This window comes from Bombina bombina, chromosome 3, assembly GCF_027579735.1.
Source record: "Bombina bombina isolate aBomBom1 chromosome 3, aBomBom1.pri, whole genome shotgun sequence".
NCBI lineage: Eukaryota > Metazoa > Chordata > Amphibia > Anura > Bombinatoridae > Bombina > Bombina bombina.
The window spans coordinates 986,128,435-986,148,228 of record NC_069501.1 but is presented as its reverse complement, the minus strand read 5'-3'; the positions used below and the strand labels follow the sequence as shown (position 1 = coordinate 986,148,228).

General features: G+C 41.1%; 1 protein-coding gene across 1 annotated transcript in view; it reads right to left on the bottom strand.

Moving 5' to 3' along the window:
• The window catches only part of ANKRD52 (ankyrin repeat domain 52), a 374,590-nt gene that overhangs the window by 77,787 nt on the left and 277,009 nt on the right, over positions 1-19,794 (bottom strand). Inside the window, exons 16-21 of the mRNA XM_053705506.1 lie at positions 17,996-18,083; positions 11,496-11,613; positions 883-1,102; positions 706-793; positions 507-590; positions 13-158 (exon numbers count right to left, since the gene is read on the bottom strand). Coding sequence (XP_053561481.1) covers positions 13-158; positions 507-590; positions 706-793; positions 883-1,102; positions 11,496-11,613; positions 17,996-18,083 — 744 coding nt within the window. The remainder of the gene's footprint in view (positions 1-12; positions 159-506; positions 591-705; positions 794-882; positions 1,103-11,495; positions 11,614-17,995; positions 18,084-19,794) is intronic.

Genomic DNA, 19,794 nt, shown 5'->3' with positions numbered 1-19,794 from the left:
GTACACACTTACCAACTGCTGAAGTCCTCCCATTCTCAGCTGACATCATTAGAGGCGTCCGACCAGCTTGGTCTGTGGTATCTACTTCAGCCTGGTGGCGCAGGAGCATTTGTAAGCCATGCACGTTGTCAGCAAAGGCTGCAGCATGAAGAGGAGTCCTGAAGCAAACATGCCCATATTATTAAATATATAAATAATCAACTTATTGTTAGGACTAAAAGGAACAAGATGAATGTGGTTAATATTTCAGGTTACAAACCATGGGTGAAATTACTATGTTATCTTTGCACTATAATACACTCAATGTAAACGTGTCATATACACAAACATTTTTTTATGACTAAATATCATTCTGGAGACTGACATTAAGACCTCGTGCATTATTCATCAATAAAGTTAAACCAGCTTTTCATCATAATGTTATATTTTCTGATAACTGGTTTGGAACATGTCGTATGTCTATTATACCAATGGAAAAAGGAAATGTTACAATATATTATACCAACCTCCCTTTGGCATCTCTGCTATTCACAATCTTGGCACCTAACACTTCCACCAGCATCTCAGCTGTACCTTCTTGGCCATTAATTCTATAAGACAGGTTATAGAACATGAGCAAATAAAGTAAAAAAAAATGTTAATGGATATTTATAGTCTAGCAAACAGCAGATCATCGCATACAATTCCATGAAGTCTGATACTCACACTGCACAGTGCAAAGGGGTAAAGGGATTTCCTTCGAGGTAAGCAAATGGGTTGTGTTCAAGTAACAGTTCCAAACAATCTTCGTGCCCTGAGAATTTTGAAATTGAAATACATACATGAAACTTTTCTCTTACACTAATAGAAATATAATAATACCCTATGGTTACTTTATTGTACCATTGTAAGCAGCCCAGTGCATGGGAGTGTATCCATTATAATCCACCACTGCATCCAGTGGGTCTGTAGAGAGAGCAGCCTGCAGGAACACATGAACCAGTGAGGCATGCCCGCAAGCTGAAGCAAAGTGAATAGGTGTGCGTCCCTTGAAATCCCGACACAGCACAAAGGCATCGTGGTCCAGTAGAGCCCCAACACAGTCCTCACAGCCTGTCACTGACTGAAGAGTTTACAAAAAGAAAAACAAACAAATAAAAAACAACAGATTACCCCATATCATATTTGGTGGGAATGCCCCAAATTAACCCAATACTGGCAAGACATATGCACTTTTATTAATAAACTGCTTAGTTGTGATATTGAACCAGAGACAACTCTTTTCCTATTCAATATAATCCCAAAATTAGACTCAAAAGTACATGCAGCTCTAATGCGGATCGCTTTGAACAGTGCGAGACAAATAATACCCCGATTATGGAAAAAAGACAATATCCCCTCTAAATAGGTGGCTTGAACAATTCCAAACTCACCTCACAAATGGCTAGATTACGAGTTTTGCGGTATGAGGGGTGCGGTGCTAATTTGCACATTATTGTCACCGCTCACTTACCTACAGTGCTGGTATTACAGGTTTATAAAAACCCGGCGTTAGCAGGCAAGAAGTGAGCGTAGAGCAAAATTGAGCTCCATACCGCACTCAAATACAAGCGCTGCTAAAAGCTGCGGTGAGCTGGTTTTACGTGCTTGTGCACGATTTCCCCATAGACAACAATGGGGAGAGCCGGCTGAAAAAAAGTTTAACACCTGCAAAAAAGCAGCGTAAAGCTCTGCAACGCAGCCCCATTGATTCCTATGGAGAAACAAAATTTATGCTTACACCTAACACCCTAACATGAACCCCGAGTCTAAACACCCCTAATCTTACACTTATTAACCCCTAATCTGCCGCTCCTGACACCTACATTATATTTATTAACCCCTAATCTGCCGTCCCTGACATCACCGACACCTACATTATACTTATTAACCCCTAATCTGCTGCCCCCAACATCGCAGACACCTACATTATATTTATTAACCCCTAATCTCCCACCCCCAATGTCGCCGCAACCTACCTACACTTATTAACCCCTAATCTGCCGCCCCAAAATAAACATATTAACCCCTAAACCGCCGTACTTCCGCATTGCAAACACTAGTTTATTATTAACCACTAATCTGCCGCCCCTAACATCGTCGCCACTACCTACATTTATTAACCCCTAATCTGCTGCCCCCAATGTCGCCGCCACTATACTAAATTTATTAACCCCTAAACCCAAGTCTAACCCTAACCCTAACACCCCCTAACTCAAATATAATTCAAATAAATCTAAATAAAAAAAAAAACTTACTATCATTACCTAAATAATACATATTTAAAACTAAATACTTACCTATAAAATAAACCCTAAGATAGCTACAACATAACTAATAGTTACATTGCAGCTATCTTAGGGTTAATTTTTATTTTACAGGCAAGTTTGTATTTATTTTAACTAGGTAGAATAGTTACTAAATAGTTATTAACTATTTACTAATTACCTAGCTAAAATAAATACAAATTTACCTGTAAAATAAAACCTAACCTGAGTTACACCAACACCTAACCTTACACTACAATTAAATAAATTACCTAAATTAAATACAATTACCTAAATTACAAAAAACAAACAAACACTAAATTACACAAAATAAAAAAAGAAATTATCAGATATTTAAACTAATTACACCGAATCTAATAGCCCTATCAAAATAAAAAAGCCCCCCCCAAAATAAAAACCCTAGCATAAACTAAACTACAAATAGCCCTTAAAAGGGCCTTTTGCGGGGCATTGCCCTAAACAAATCGGCTCTTTTACCTGTAAAAAAATAAAATAAACAACCCCCAACAGTAAAACCCACCACTCACACAACCAACCCCCCAAATAAAATCCTAACTAAAAAAACCTAAGCTCCCCATTGCCCTGAAAAGGGCATTTGAATGGACATTGCCCTTAAAAGGGCATTTAGCTGTTTTCCAATTGCCCAAACCCTAATCTAAAAATAAAACCCACCCAATAAACGCTTAAAAAGCCTAACACTAACCCCCGAAGATCCCCTTACAGTTTTTAAGACCGGACATCCATCCTCAACGAAGCCGGGAGAAGTCTTCATCCAAGCAGGCAGAAGTGGTCCTCCAGACGGGCAGAAGTCTTCATCCAGACAGTATCTTCTATCTTCATCCATCCGGCGCGGAGCAGGTGCATCTTCAAGACATCTGGCGCGGAGCATCATCTTCAATCCAAGATGGCGTCCCTTGAATTCCGATTGGCTGATAGAATTCTATCAGTCAAACGGAATTAAAGGTGAAAAAATCCTATTGGCTGATGCAATCAGCCAATAAGATTGAGCTTGCATTATATTGGCTGTTCACCTGTTCCAATCTGGGAGGACCACTTCTGCCGGCTTGGATGAAGACTTTTCCCGGCTTCGTTGAGGATGGATGTCTGGTCTTCAAAACTGCAAGTGGATCTTCGGGGGTTAGTGTTAGGTTTTTTAAAGGGTTTATTGGGTGGGTTTTATTTTTAGATTAGGGATTGGGCAATTGAAAAAGAGCTAAATGCCCTTTTAAGGGCAATGTCCATCCAAATGCCCTTTTCAGGGCAACGGGGAGCTTAGGTTTTTTTTGTTAGGATTTTAATTGGGGGGTTGGTTGTGTGGGTGGTGGGTGTTACTGTTGGGGGGGTGTTTGTATTTTCTTTTACAGGTAAAAGCCGATTTCTTTGGGGCAATGCCCAGCAAAAGGCCCTTTTAAGGGCTATTGGTAGTTTAGCTTAGACTAGGGTTTTGTGTTTTTTTTTGGGGGGGGGGCTTTTTTTAATTTTGATAGGGCTATTAGATTAGGTGTAATTAGTTTAAATATCTGTAATTTCTTTTTTATTCTGTGTAATTTAGTGTTTGTTTTTGTAATTTAGGTAATTGTATTTAATTTAGGCAATTTATTTAATTGTAGTGTAAGGTTAGGTGTTAGTGTAACTCAAGTTAGGTTTTATTTTACAGGTAAATTTGTATTTATTTTAGCTAGGTAGTTAGTAAATAGCTAATAACTATTTAGTAACTATTCTACCTAGTTAAAATAAATACAAACTTGCCTTTGAAAACAAAATTTATGCTTACCTGATAAATTTCTCTCTTTTGCGATGTACCGAGTCCACGGTTTCATCCTTACTTGTGGGATATTATCCTTCCTAACAGGAAGTGGCAAAGAGAGCACCCACAGCAGAGCTGTCTATATAGCTCCCCCCTTAACTCCACCCCCCAGTCATTCAACTGAAGGCCAAGGAAGAAAAAGGAGAAACTACAAGGTGCAGAGGTGACTGAAGTTTTCAATAAAAAATACTATCTGTCTTGAAAAGACAAAGCGGGCCGGGGACTCGGTACATCGCAAAAGAAAGAAATTTATCAGGTAAGAATAAATTTTGTTTTCTTTTGCAAGATGTACCAAGTCCACGGTTTCATCCTCTGAAGAAGCAAAAGTATCAAATTTGGAAAATTTGGAAAAGGTATGAAGCAAAGACCAAGTCGCAGCCTTACAAATTTGTTCAACAGAAGCATCATTTTTAAAAGTCCATGTGAAAGCCACCGCTCTAGTAGAGTGAGCTGTAATTCTTTCAGGAGGCTGCTGTCCAGCAGTCTCATAAACCAAACGGATGATGCTTTTCAGCCAAAAGGAAAGAGGTAGCCGTAGCCTTTTGACCTCTATGCTTTCCAGAATAGAACACAAACAAAGAAGATGTTTGACGAAAATCTTTGGTTGCCTGCAAATAAAACTTCAAAGCACGAACCACGTCCAAGTTGTGCAACACAAGTTCCTTACAAGAAGGATTAGGACACAGAGAAGGAACAACAATTTCCTGATTGATATTCCTGTTAGAAACAACCTTAGGGAGGAACCCATGTTTGGTACGCAAAACCACCTTATCAGCATGGAAAACAAGATAAGGCGAGTCGCATTGTAATGCATACAGTTCAGAAACTCTTTGAGCTGAAGAGATAGCAAATAGAAACAGAACTTTCCAAGATAGAAGCTTAATATCTATGGAATGCATGGGTTCAAACGGAACCCCTTGAAGAACTTTAAGAACTAAATTCAAACTCCATGGCAGAGCCACAGGTTTAAACACAGGCTTGATTCTAACTAAAGCCTGACAGAACGCCTGAACGTCTGGGACATCTGCCAGACGTTTGTGCAATAGAATAGACAAAGCAGATATCTGTCCTTTTAAGGAACTAGCTGATAATCCCTTCTCCAATCCTTCTTGGAGAAAGGACAAAATCCTAGGAATCCTGATCTTACTCCATGAGTAGCCTTTGGATTCGCACCAATAAAGATATTTATGCCATATCTTATGATAAATTTTCCTAGTGACAGGCTTTCGAGCCTGAATCAAGGTACCTATGACCGACTCAGAGAACCCCCGCTTGGAAAAGATCAAGCGTTGAATCTCCAAGCAGTCAGTCGCAGAGAAACTAGATTTGGATGCTGGAACAGACCTTGAATCAGAAGGTCCTGTCTCAGTGGCAGAGTCCATGGTGGAAGAGATGACATGCCCACCAGGTCTGCATACCAAGTCCTGCGTGGCCACACAGGTGCTATCAAAATCACTGAAGCTCTCTCCTGTTTGATTCTGGCAATCAAACGAGGAAGGAGAAGAAATGGTGGAAACACATAAGCCAGGTTGAACGACCAGGGCACTGCTAGAGCATCTATCAGTACTGCCTGAGGATCCCTTGACCTGGACCCGTATCTAGGAAGTTTGGCATTCTGACGAGACGCCATCAGATCCAATTCTGGTGTGCCCCATTGCTGAATCAATTGTGCAACACCTCCGGATGGAGTTCCCACTCCCCCGGATGAAAAGTCTGATGACTTAGAAAATCCGCTTCCCAGTTCTCCACTCCTGGGATATAGATTGCTGATAGATGGCGAGAGTGAGTCTCTGCCCATTGAATTATTTTGGAAACCTCTATCATCGCTAGAGAACTCTTTGTTCCCCCTTGATGATTGAATCTTATGAATCTGGCCGACGCCAGCTGAGGCCACGACTGAAGCGCGTTGAATATTTCTAGAATATTTATCAGGAGAGCAGCCTCCTCCTGAGTACACAATCCCTGTGCTTTCAGGGAAGTCCAGACTGCACCCCAGCCCAAAAGGCTGGCGTCAGTCGTCACTATGACCCATGCTGGCCTGCGGAAACACATTCCCTTGGACAGATGATCCTGTGACAACCACTAAAGAAGAGAGTGTCTGGTCTCTTGGTCCAGATTTATCCGAGGAGATAAATCTGCATAACCCCCATTCCACTGTTTGAGCATGCAAAGTTGCAGTGGTCTGAGATGCAAGCGAGCAAACGGAACTATGTCCAGTGCCGCTACTATTAAACCGATTACCTCCATACACTGAGCCACTGACGGCTGAGGAATGGAATGAAGAGCTCCGCAGATGGATAAAATCTTTGATTTCCTGACCGCCGTAGGAAAAAAATTTCATGTCCACCGAATCTATCAGAGTTCCCAGAAATGGAACGGGATAAGTGAACTCTTTTGCACGTTCACCTTCCACCCGTGAGATCTTAGAAAAGCCAACACGATGTCCGTGTGAGACTTGGCTAATTGGTAAGTTGACGCCTGGATTAAGATATCATCCAGATAAGGCGCCACAGCTATGCCCCGCGGCCTTAGAACCGCCAGAAGGGACCCTAGCACCTTTGTAAAAATTCTGGGAGCCGTGGCCAACCCGAAGGGAAGAGCCACAAACTTGTAATGTTTGTCCAGAAAGGCGAAGTCCGAATGGTCTCCATCTTGAAGGATGGGACTCTGAGGAATTTGTTTAGGATCTTGAGATCCAAAATTGGTCTGAAAGTTCCCTCTTTTTTGGGAACCACAAACAGATTGGAGTAGAACCCTTGCCCCTGTTCTGTATTCGGAACTGTGCAGATCACTCCCATGGAATATAGGTCTTCTACGCAGAACGCCTACGTAAGAACGCCTCTCTTATTGCCTGGTTCTACAGACAATTGAGAAAGATGGAATCTCCCCCTTGGGAGAGAATCTTTGAAATCTAGAAGATACCCCTGGGTTACTATTTCTAAAGCCCAGGAGTCCTGAACATCTCTTGCCCAAGCCTGAGCGAAGAGAGAAGTCTGCCCCCTACTAGATCCGGTCCCGGATCGGGGGCTACCCCTTCATGCTGTCTTGGTAGCAGCAGCGGGCTTCTTAGCCTGTTTACCCTTGTTCCAAGTCTGGTTAGGTCTCCAGACTGACTTGGATTGAGCAAAATTCCCCTCTTGCTTCGCGGCAGAGGAAGAGCGACCACCTTGAAGTTTCGAAAGGAACGAAAATTATTTTGTTTGGTCCTCATCTTATTCATCTTATCCTGAGGAAGGGCATGGCCTTTCCCTCCAGTGATGTCTGAAATGATCTCTTTCAGTTCAGGCCCGAATAGGGTCTTACCCTTGAAAGGGATGGCTAAAAACTTAGCTTTTGATGACACATCAGCAGACCAGGACTTGAGCCATAATGCTCTGCGCGCTAAAATGGCAAAACCTGAATTCTTTGCCGCTAATTTAGCCAATTGAAAACCGGCATCTGTAATGAAAGAATTAGCTAGCTTGTGAGTCCTAATTCTATCTAGAATATCCTCTAATGGAGTCTCAACCTGAAGAGCCTCTTCCAGAGCCTCGAACCAAAAGGACGCTGCAGTAGTTACAGGAACAATGCACGCTATAGGTTGGAGAAGAAAACCTTGAAGAACAAATATTTTCTTCAGGAGACCCTCTAATTTTTTTATCCATAGGGTCTTTGAAAGCACAACTGTCCTCAATAGGTATAGTTGTACGCTTAGCCAGGGTAGAAATAGCTCCCTCCACCTTAGGGACCGTCTGCCACGAGTCCCGCACGGCGTCTGATATGGGAAACATTTTCTTAAAAGTAGGAGGGGGAGCGAACGGAATACCTGGTCTATCCCACTCCTTAGTAACAATTTCCGAAATCCTCTTAGGGACTGGAAAAACAGTGTAGGCATGAACCTCTAGGAATTTGTCCATTTTACACAATTTCTCTGGAACTACAATAGGGTCACAATCATCCAGTCGCTAAAACCTCCCTGAGCTAATAAGCAGAGGTGTTCTAGTTTAAATTTAAAAGCCGTCATATCTGAATCCGTCTGAGGGAACATATTTCCTAAGTCAGAAATCTCTCCCTCAGCCAGCAAATCTCTCACATCAGAACATTGTGAGGGTACATCAGATATAGCTAATAAAGCGTCAGAGGGCTCAGTGTTTGTTCTCACACCAGACCTACTGCGCTTCCCTTGCAACCCTGGCAGCTTAGATAAAACCTCAGTGAGAGAAGTATTCATAACTGCGGCCATATCCTGCAGGGTGAAAGAATTAGACGCACTAGAAGTACTTGGCGTCGCTTGTGCGGGCGTTAACGGTTGTGACACTTGGGGAGAATTAGATGGTATAACCTGATTCTCTTCTGACTGAGAATCATCCTGTGACATACTTTTAGTAGCTAAAATATGTTCTTTACAATTTATTGACCTTTCAGTGCATGAGGGACACATTCTAAGTGGAGGTTCCACAATGGCTTCTAAACATATTAAACATTGACTTTCCTCAATGTCAGACATGTTGAACAGGCTAGTAATGACTACAGACAAGCATGAAAACACTTTATTTAGTGAAAAAAAATAATCTTAAAAAACAGTACTGTGCCTTTAAGAGAAAAAAGCATACACATTCTGCAAAAACGCCTAAACATGCACCAAATTTTTCAAAATGTTGTATGTAGGCACACAATAGGTAGTTTTTTTTACCAATTAACCCCTTAATGTCCAAACAGGATCGAAAATAGGCCCAAATCCGGAAAAAAAAAACCTCAGCACCTTGCCACAGCCCTACCTGCCCTCAGGGATCGATAGTGTGGGGTAAAAGCTTCGATTTGGACCCAAACATACACCAGGGCCCTCAGGAGTTAGCTTGCTGCTTGTTGTACAAAACTAAGTGCGCAACTGAGGCGCGAAAATAGGCCCCGCTCATCTCACTCGATGTTCCCTGAGCCTTAAAGAACCGCACCAGAGCGGTTATAACTAGCCATGTGGGTTCCAAGACCCTAAGAATAAGCCATGTGTGTCCTAATAAAGTTGCCCAACACGATTATTGCCCACAAAAAACGTTAAAGCACTCCCATCCAAAAAACGTTTGCACACAAACATTTTACATTCAGTGTCAACCATATATGTAATTGGCCCCATAAGCAAGCTAAGTAATGCCCTTCTTTTTAGCTCTAGGATTACTGCTTACCCTTACCCTCATGGGGATACTGTCAGCCTTTCTGAAATATCACAGTCTCTCCAGAAAAAATGACTAAACATATCTCATTGCTGTATAGCAAGAAACCGTTCCTCACACTGAAGTTTTCCTGTACTCCTCAGCTTCTGTGGGAACAGCAGTGGACCTTAGTTACAAATGCTAAGATCATCCTCTAGGCAGAAATCTTCATCCATCTCCTGCCTGAGAGTAAATAGTACACACCGGTACCATTTAAAAATAACAAACTCTTGCTTGAAGAAAAATAAAAACGAACAGTTTATCACCTCTTTCACTTCCTGCTTAGAGCCGGCAAAGAAAATGACTAGGGGGTGGAGTTAAGGGGGAGCTATATAGACAGCTCTGCTGTGGGTGCTCTCTTTGCTACTTCCTGTTAGGATGGATAATATCCCACAAGTAAGCATGAAACCGTGGACTCGGTACATCTTGCAAAAGAAATAAAAATAAAACTTAAGCTAGCTACAATGTAACCATTAGTTATATTGTAGCTAGCTTAGGGTTTATTTTATAGGTAAGTATTTAGTTTTAAATAGGAATTATTTAGGTAATGATAGTAATTTTTATTTAGATTTATTTTAATTATATTTAAGTTAGGGGGTGTTAGGGTTAGACTTAGGTTTAGGGGTTAATAACTTTAGTATAGTGGTGGCGACGTTAGAGGCAGAAGATTAGGGGTTAATAACTAATGTAGGTTGCGGCGATGTTAGGGAAAGCAGATTAGGGGTTAATATTTAACTAGTGTTTGCGAGGCGGGAGTGTGGCAGTTTAAGGGTTAATATGTTTATTATAGTGGCGGCGATGTCTGGAGCGGCAGATTAGGGGTTAATAATTTTATTTTAGTGTGCAATGCGTCAGGGCCTCGGTTTAGGGGTTAATAGGTAGTTTATGGGTGTTAGTGTACTTTTTAGCACTTTAGTTATGAGTTTTATGCTACAGCTTTGTAGCGTAAAACTCATAACTACTGACTTTAGATTGCGGTACGAATCTTGCGGGATAGGCTGTACCGCTCACTTTTTGGCCTCCCAGAAAAAGCTTGTAATATCGGCGCTCTAGAAGTCCCATTGAAAAATTGCGTAAGCTAATTTGTGTTACGGCCAAAAAAGTGTGCGGTACAGCTTTTTTGACAAGACTCTTAATAGCAGCGGTAGTGAAAAAGCAGCGTTATAACCCATAACGCTGCTTTTTCACTCATAACGCAAAACTCATAATCTAGCTGAAAGATACCACTATTTTACAAGGGATAACCTTGCTTTTTACTATAATATGTTGATTTTTTGGGAATCATGCTTGAACTGTTAGCATATCAATATTCTATAGAACCTATCCCTCACTCTTGTACCATTAAAATGTAGACAATAGCACAATTTTTGTACAATGACTGAAAATGTTATTATCCATTGTTAATATGTGATATAGTTGCACTGTAAGAAATACTATACTCTTAATTTTTAGACATTATTGTTAACTTACTCATTCAATCCCATACTTTTAACATTAGCGAGATATGTCGCTTAACATGTTTGTATGTGCACAGATTTTCAATAAAGAAATTTAAAAAAAAAAGATATAAATAAATAAAATAGTAGTAGGGTGACAACAGCAAATTAATAATTGTTAAAAAGCAAACCATCACTCTTACGATACTGTATTGTAATTTTATGATGTAAGGAAACATACATTGAATATGATTGTACTGCATTTCTATTTCAAAATAAAAACTTTAAAAAAATAAATAAAAAAAAACAGATTTAAAGGACCACTTAATTCAGTAGATTTGCATAATCAACCAATGCATGATAAAAAGACAAAGTAATAGCACTTCGTCTGAACGTCAAATGAGTAGTAAATTTAGTTTTTCAGACAAATTTCCAATTTGTATCTATTCCACTCCTTCTGTAACATGTAACAGGCATCAACCAATCACAAATGCATATACGTATATTCTGTGAAGTCATGCACATGCTAAGGTAGGAACTGATGTCTTAAATATAAAAAGACTGTACACATTTTGGTAATGGAAGTAAATTGGAAAGTTGTTTAAAATTGTGTTCTCTACTTGAATCCTGAAAGTTAAATTTTGACTTTAGTGCCCCTTTAATGTATCATATACACAAGTCAAATTATTTAAATCCACATAATTAGGCACAATAATCTACCAAATGAATGTCCAACACATTATATGCTACAAATACTCACTGCTCTGTGCAGTGTGGTCCTCCCTTTCTTATCTCCAGCATCCACTGTGGCACCTTTTTCCAGCAGCAGGTGAGCACAGTCAACATGCCCATTCATAACAGCAAGCATAAGAGGTGTCCTGGAAAAAAAGGAATTTCATGAATACAGAATGTGGCTCACATCAGAACAGGGACAGGTAATCATAACAGGCTAGTATCAAGAAAACAGAATTTATGTTTACCTGATAAATTTCTTTCTCCAACGGTGTGTCCGGTCCACGGCTTCATCCTTACTTGTGGGATATTCTCTTCCCCTACAGGAAATGGCAAAGAGAGCACCCAGCAAGAGCTGTCCATATAGCTCCCCCTCTGGCTCCGCCCCCCAGTCATTCGACCGACGGTTAGGAGAAAAAGGAGAAACCATAGGGTGCCGTGGTGACTGTAGTGTATAAAGAAAGACATTTTTCAAACCTGATTAAAAACCAGGGCGGGCCGTGGACCAGACACACCGCTGGAGAAAGAAATTTATCAGGTAAACATAAATTCTGTTTTCTCCAACATTGGTGTGTCCGGTCCACGGCTTCATCCTTACTTGTGGGAACCAATACCAAAGCTTTAGGACACGGATGAAGGGAGGGAGCAAACCAGGTTACCTAAACGGAAGGCACCACGGCTTGCAAAACCTTTCTCCCAAAAAATAGCCTCCGAAGAAGCATAAGTATCAAATTTGTAAAATTTGGCAAAAGTATGCAGAGAAGACCAAGTCGCTGCCTTACAGATCTGATCAACAGAAGCCTCGTTCTTGAAGGCCCATGTGGAAGCCACAGCTCTAGTAGAATGAGCTGTAATTCGTTCAGGAGGCTGCCGTCCGGCAGTCTCATAAGCCAATCGGATGATGCTTTTCAGCCAAAAAGAAAGAGAGGTAGCAGTAGCTTTCTGCCCTCTCCTCTTACCAGAATACACAACAAACAAGGATGATGTCTGTCTGAAATCCTTTGTTGCTTCTAAATAGAACTTTAAAGCACGGACCACATCTAGATTGTGTAACAAACGTTCCTTCTTTGAAACTGGATTCGGACACAGAGAAGGAACAACAATATCCTGGTTAATATTCCTGTTGGAAACAACCTTTGGAAGAAAACCAGGCTTGGTACGTAAAACTACCTTATCTGTATGGAATACCAGATAGGGAGAAGTACACTGCAAAGCAGATAATTCAGAAACTCTTCTAGCAGAAGAAATAGCAACCAAAAACAGAACTTTCCAAGATAGTAACTTAATATCTATGGAATGCATGGGTTCAAACGGAACCCCCTGAAGAACTGAAAGAACTAAATTTAGACTCCAAGGAGGAGTCATGGGTCTGTAAACAGGCTTGATTCTAACTAACGCCTGTACATCTGGCGTTTGTGTAACAAAACAGACAGAGCAGATATCTGTCCTTTTAAGGAACTAGCTGACAAACCTTTATCCAGACCTTCTTGGAGAAAGGAAAGTATCCTAGGTATTTTAATTTTACTCCAAGGGAATCCCTTGGATTCACACCAACGGATATATTTTTGCCATATCTTATGGTAAATCTTCCTAGTTACAGGTTTTCTGGCTTGAACCAGAGTATCTATGACTGTATCTGAAAACCCACGCTTAGATAGAATCAAGCGTTCAATTTCCTTGTACTAGAAGATCCTGCCTCAAAGGTAGCTTCCATGGTGGAGCCGATGACATATTCACCAGGTCTGCATACCAAGTCCTGCGTGGCCACGCAGGGGCTATTAGAATCACGAGGCCTGCTCCTGTTTGATCATGGCTACAAGCCTGGGAAGGAGAGGGAACGGTGGAAATACATAAGCTAGGTTGAACGACCAAGGCGCCACTAATGCATCCACCAGTGTCGCCTTGGGATCCCTGGATCTGGACCCTTATCGAAGAACCTTTGCGTTCTGGCGAGAAGCCATCAGATCCATATCTGGAATGCCCCATAGTTGAGTTAACTGGGCAAAAACCTCCGGGTGGAGTTCCCACTCCCCCGGATGAAAAGTCCGACGACTCAAATAATCCGCCTCCCAGTTGTCCACTCCTGGGATGTGAATTGCAGATAGATGGCAGGAGTGATCCTCCGCCCATTTGATGATCTTGGATACCTCTCTCATCGCTAAGGAACTCTTTGTTCCCCCCTGATGATTGATGTACGCTACAGTCGTCATGTTGTCCGACTGGAACCTTATGAATTTGGCCTTTGCTAGGTGAGGCCACGCCAGGAGCGCATTGAATATCGCTCTCAGTTCTAAAATGTTTATCGGAAGAAGAGACTCTTCTCGAGACCATAGACCTTGAGCTTTCAGAGAGTCCCAGACCGCTCCCCAGCCTAAGAGACTGGCGTCGGTCGTGACAATGACCCATTCTGGTCTGCGGAAACTCATTCCCTGAGACAGGTGATCGTGAGACAACCACCAGCGGAGAGAATCCCTGGTTACCTGGTCTACTTGAATCTGGGGAGACAAGTCTGCATAGTCCCCATTCCACTGATTGAGCATGCACAGTTGTAATGGTCTTAGATGAATTCGAGCAAAAGGAACTATGTCCATTGCTGCAACCATCAATCCTACTACTTCCATGCACTGAGCTATGGAAGGCTGAAGAATAGAGTGAAGAACTTGACAAGCGTTTAGAAGCTTTGACTTTCTGACCTCTGTCAGGAAGATCTTCATTTCTAAAGAATCTATTATTGTTCCCAAAAAGGGAACTCTTGTTGACGGAGACAGGGAACTCTTTTCTACGTTCACCTTCCACCCGTGAGATCTGAGAAAGGCTAGAACAATGTCTGTATGAGCCTTTGCTTTGGAAAGAGACGACGCTTGGATTAGAATGTCGTCTAGGTAAGGTGCTACAGCAATGCCCCTCGGTCGTAGAACTGCTAGAAGGGACCCTAGCACCTTTGTGAAGATTCTGGGAGCAGTGGCTAAACCGAACGGAAGAGCCACGAACTGGTAATGTTTGTCCATAAAGGCAAACCTCAGGAACTGATGATGATCTTTGTGGATAGGAATATGCAGGTACGCATCCTTTAAGTCCACGGTAGTCATATATTGACCCTCCTGGATTGTTGGTAAAATTGTCCGAATGGTTTCCATTTTGAATGATGGAACTCTGAGGAATTTGTTTAGAATTTTTAGATCCAGAATTGGCCTGAAAGTTCCCTCTTTTTTGGGAACTACAAACAGGTTTGAGTAAAAACCCAGACCTTGTTCCGCTGTTGGAACTGGGTTTAACACACCCATTTTTAATAGGTCTCCTACGCAATGTAAGAATGCCTGTCTCTTTATCTGGTCTGAAGATAAGAGAGACATGTGGAACCTTCCCCTTGGAGGAAGTTCCTTGAACTCTAGAAGATACCCCTGAGAGACTATTTCTAGTGCCCAGGGATCCTGAACGTCTCTTGCCCAAACCTGAGCGAAGAGAGAAGTCTGCCCCCTACTAGATCCGGTCCCGGATCGGGGGCTACCCCTTTATGCTGTCTTGGTAGCAGCAGCAGGCTTCTTGGCCTGTTTATCCTTGCAATGGTTTCCATGCTGGCTTAGGCTGGGAAGAGTTGCCTTCTTGTCTGGAGGCCGCAGAGTTAGGATTCGGTCCGTTCCTGAAATTGCGAAAGGAACGAAAATTAGATTTGTTCTTAGCCTTGAAAGGCCTATCCTGTGGGAGGGCATGTGCCTTTCCACCAGTAATGTCTGAAATAATCTCTTTCAATTCCGGCCCGAAAAGGGTCTTACCCTTGAAAGGAATATTAAGCAATTTATTCTTGGACGACACATCCGCCAACCAGGATTTTAGCCAAAGCACTCTGCGCGCCACTATTGCAAACCCTGAATTTTTCGCCGCTAACTTAGCCAATTGGAAAGCGGCATCCAAAATAAAGGAATTAGCCAACTTTAGTGCGTGAATTCTGTCCATGACTTCATCATATGGAGTCTCTTTTTGGAGCAAATTTTCTAGTTCCTCGAACCAAAAATACGCTGCCGTGGTGACAGGAATAATGCACGAGATTGGTTGAAGCAGGAAACCTTGCTGAACAAATATCTTTTTTAGCAATCCTTCCAAATTTTTATCCATAGGATCTTTAAAAGCGCAACTGTCCTCAATAGGAATAGTTGTGCGCTTAGCTAACGTTGACACTGCCCCCTCAACCTTAGGAACCGTATGCCATGCGTCCCTTCTGGGGTCAACAATGGGGAACATTTTCTTGAATATAGGAGGTGGAACAAAAGGTATACCTGGCTTTTCCCACTCCTTAGTCACTATATCCGCCACCCGCTTGGGTATCGGAAAGGCATCAGCGTGCACTGGGACCTCTAAGAATTTGTCCATCTTGCACAATTTCTCTGGAATTACCAAAGAATCACAGTCATCAAGAGTAGTTAGGACCTCCTTAAGCAGGGCGCGGAGATGTTCTAACTTAAATTTAAATGTTACGACATCAGTGTCTGCCTGCTGAGAAACTTTTCCTGAATCAGAAATTTCCCCCTCAGACAGGCCCTCCCTCACTGCCAATTCAGATTGATGTGAGGGTATAACTGATAAATTGTCCTCAGAGCCAACCTGCTCATCTTCTGTATTTAAAACTGAGCTGTCACGCTTTCTAGGGTAGGATGGCAGTTTGGATAACAGATTTGCTATAGAATTATCCATTACTGCTGTTAATTGTTGCATAGTAACAAGCATTGGCGCGCTAGATGTACTAGGTATCGCCTGCGCGGGCAAAACTGGTGTTGACACAGAAGGAGAGGATGAAGAACTATCCCCACTACCTTCATTAGAAGAATCATCTTGGGCAATCTTATTCAATGTGGCAGTACATACTTTGTTTGGACGCTATGACACAATTTGCGCATACATTAATTGGGGGAACCACCTTGGCTTTCATACACACAGAACATAAGCCATCTGAAGGTATAGACATGTTAGACAGGATTTGGCAGGCTAATAATGCAATAAAAGCGTTTTTAAAGAAAAGTGTTACTGTCCCTTTAAATAATAAACAGGCACACTTTATTTCTGATATATTGAAAAACAATGAAGGCAATGTCCGATTTTAACAAAATTTTCACCCCAGAGTCCTAATGCCTTGAAAGTATTGCACACCAAGTTTCAAGGCTTTAACCCTTAAAATGAGCAAACCGGAGCTATTTGTTCAATTAGACAATTTTAGTACACCACAATCACAGCCACAGCCTTGCTGCAGCTTTTTACCTTCCCTGAGAGTTATTCAGCAATAAAATAAACCTTCCAGAGTCCGTTTTAGTATGCCACAGGACCCCTCACATGAAGCTGCATGCACTGCCATGGAAGTAAACTGCGCAATTGAGGCGCGAAAACGGGGCCTCCTTCCTCTGCATACCAGAGTGAAGGGGCCTTCCTGACTGAAATAGCAGTCTAACTAAATGCCAGGCGATAAAAACGTTCCCAAAAGTGCTTTTAAGTGCACAAAACACTCTAAATGCCATTAAAATATGAAATAAAACAATCGATTTAGCCCACAATAGTGTCAACCAGTGTAGAGCCCATTTGTACGCCTTAATCTGTTATGAGTCTAAGAAAATGGCTTACTTACCCCTTAAGGGAAAAACTGACAGTCTTCTAGCATTAACATGTCTTGTAAGAAATATTACTGATCATAGCTTGAGCAGAAAAGTCTGCAAACTGTTCCCCCCAACTGAAGTTCTCTGGGCTCAATAGTCCTGCGTGGGAACAGCAATTGATTTTAGTTACTGCTGCTAAAATCATACTCCTCTTTAAATAGAACTCTTCATCTTTTTCTGCTTTAGAGTAAATAGTACAAACCGGCACTATTTTAAAATAAACTCTTGATAGAAGAATAAAAAACTACAACTAACACCACATACTCTTTACCATCCCCGTGGAGATGCTACTTGTTCAGAGCGGCAAAGAGAATGACTGGGGGGCGGAGCCAGAGGGGGAGCTATATGGACAGCTCTTGCTGGGTGCTCTCTTTGCCATTTCCTGTAGGGGAAGAGAATATCCCACAAGTAAGGATGAAGCCGTGGATCGGACACACCAATGTTGGAGAAATCAAGTTCCGTTATAGAAAAAGCAATTCACTGTACTCTTTAGGTCACTAAGTTAAGTCACTTGTAATTTGCCATCATCGCCTATATACAAGTGAGCTGCAGGATTATATACTAATGGTCGAAAGTGGGAAAAAGTCCAAATTGAGTCTGTTACTGCACCCATTTAATCCTCTACAGTCACAGACAATTAGAATGATCAATTCCATTATTTTAATTTGGAAAAAACAAACAAAAAAACTTCTCATCTAGCCTTAAATCGCCTGTAATATAGTATTTACCCTGCACATTGTGTCCTTTCTATGTATGCTCAATATACTGGAACCATAAGTAGCCTTTCAAATAAAAATATAGCACCTACCAATTGTGCCTATGGATAACACTTTAAAATAAGTACAACATTTGCATTAATATATTGTGACATTGTATAAAATGAACTCACTGCCCATGTGCATCCATCACATCCGTAATATCCGGTCTCTCGTTGCTATCTATTAACAAGTGCAAGCAATCTGTGTTCCCAGAGGCAGCTAAAAATAAAATAAAATAAAACATATGAATTAACCAGTAGAACAGAGGTGAAAATGGTGCAGTGTATTTCCTGCAAATAGATACTGTCTTGCTATAAAACCCCCCCCACAAAATTTAGGCTTAAATTATATTCTTTCGGAATGATGATGTTCCACAGTCCTCCATAACATATGGGATATATTCTCCGCCACTTGGAGGTCAAGAACCCATATAAGAACGTAAAATACCTCCCACCTTCAATCTCTCTCATAGTTTAACATATAGCTGAGTAGAGAATAGGAAACATATAGGTAGGAAAGACAAAGCAGGGTCTATTATTGGAACTGTTTCAAAAAAAGTTAAACGGGCGAGGAAGGTAAGCATAAATTTTGCTTTCTTTTGAAAAGTGATGATGGTCCACAGTCCTCTATAACAAATGGGCGTAATACCCAAGCAAATTGTCTATGTTACGAAACGGGTGAGACAATTTTTTTGGTAGTTCCTATTTAGTCGACACTGCGGCCTGAAGGACTTTCCTGCCAAAAGCTGCTTGCGAAAAAGCAAACCATCAAAGCAATAAAATTTGATAAAAGTATGCAGAGAAAACAATGTTGCAGGTTTGCAAATCTGCTCCAAAGATGCATATATTTTTTTTTTACAAAAACAAAACACAATGTTGCAACTGCTCTTTTAGAAAGAGCTGTAATACACTTAGGAGGCAACTTTCTCACGCCCAAGTAAGCCTTGTGATTAACTTCTTTGAGCCAAGAGGCCAGCGCTACCTTAGTAGCTTTCTGCCCCTTACAAGTCCCACAGTAGTAAAAAAACAACAACAAAAAAACTAGAAATTAGTCTGAAATACATTAGTGGGTAACCATTGACTAGGTATAACTCCTCTAGAACCTAATTTAGGTCCAAAGTTTTTTCTTAAGTTATCTCCAATAGTGTCTGATCTGCTAGCGATAAAGTTACAACTCTTAGAAATGTCTTGAAGATCTATATCTCTCTCTAGTAGTGGCAGTCTAGTTTTGATTATACTACATACCTCACTGAACTGCTTACTATATCTGGTGATAAAATTAATGCCTTCTCTCTTTTTATTGTAAGTGCCTGTCTTATCTTTCAATAGATCATTTCTATTAAAAGTGGACACCAATGTCGACATTTCTTGCAATTTAATTGCATCATATCCTCTATCAGCCGTTTTGTTAGGCTATCTGCATGTTTCCAGTAGTCGTATAGATTGGTGCAGTTGCGTCTAAGCCTGATGTATTGTCCCTTAGGTATCCCTTTCTTAAGGTGACCTGGGTGAGAAGAGACAGCTCTCAGTATGGTATTTCCGCTGATCTCCTTCCTATATACTTCTGTGATTAGCTCATTGTTTTTTTTTTTTAAATTCTATTTTTATTGGGAAAAAAAGAGAAAGCTATCCAGTACAAGTTGAAACAAAGTGTCCAAGACATTACAGTGACATAAAAACCAATCATTGTACATTACAGTGCATACAGTAATACATTTATGAATCAGATTTCTCAATCCCTTTAACCTTTAGCTTTTTCTCTCTTGCTATGATCCAGCAAATAGTGCAAACCTTTATTAACTATATAAAACTCAACCAGTAACATTGATCTGTTCAGTTAACTGTTAATTAATCCAGTCAGGCAGAGTGCGTAAATCTTGGGTATACTCTGTGTGGGAAAAAAAAAAAAAAAAAAAAAAGATTATATCGCG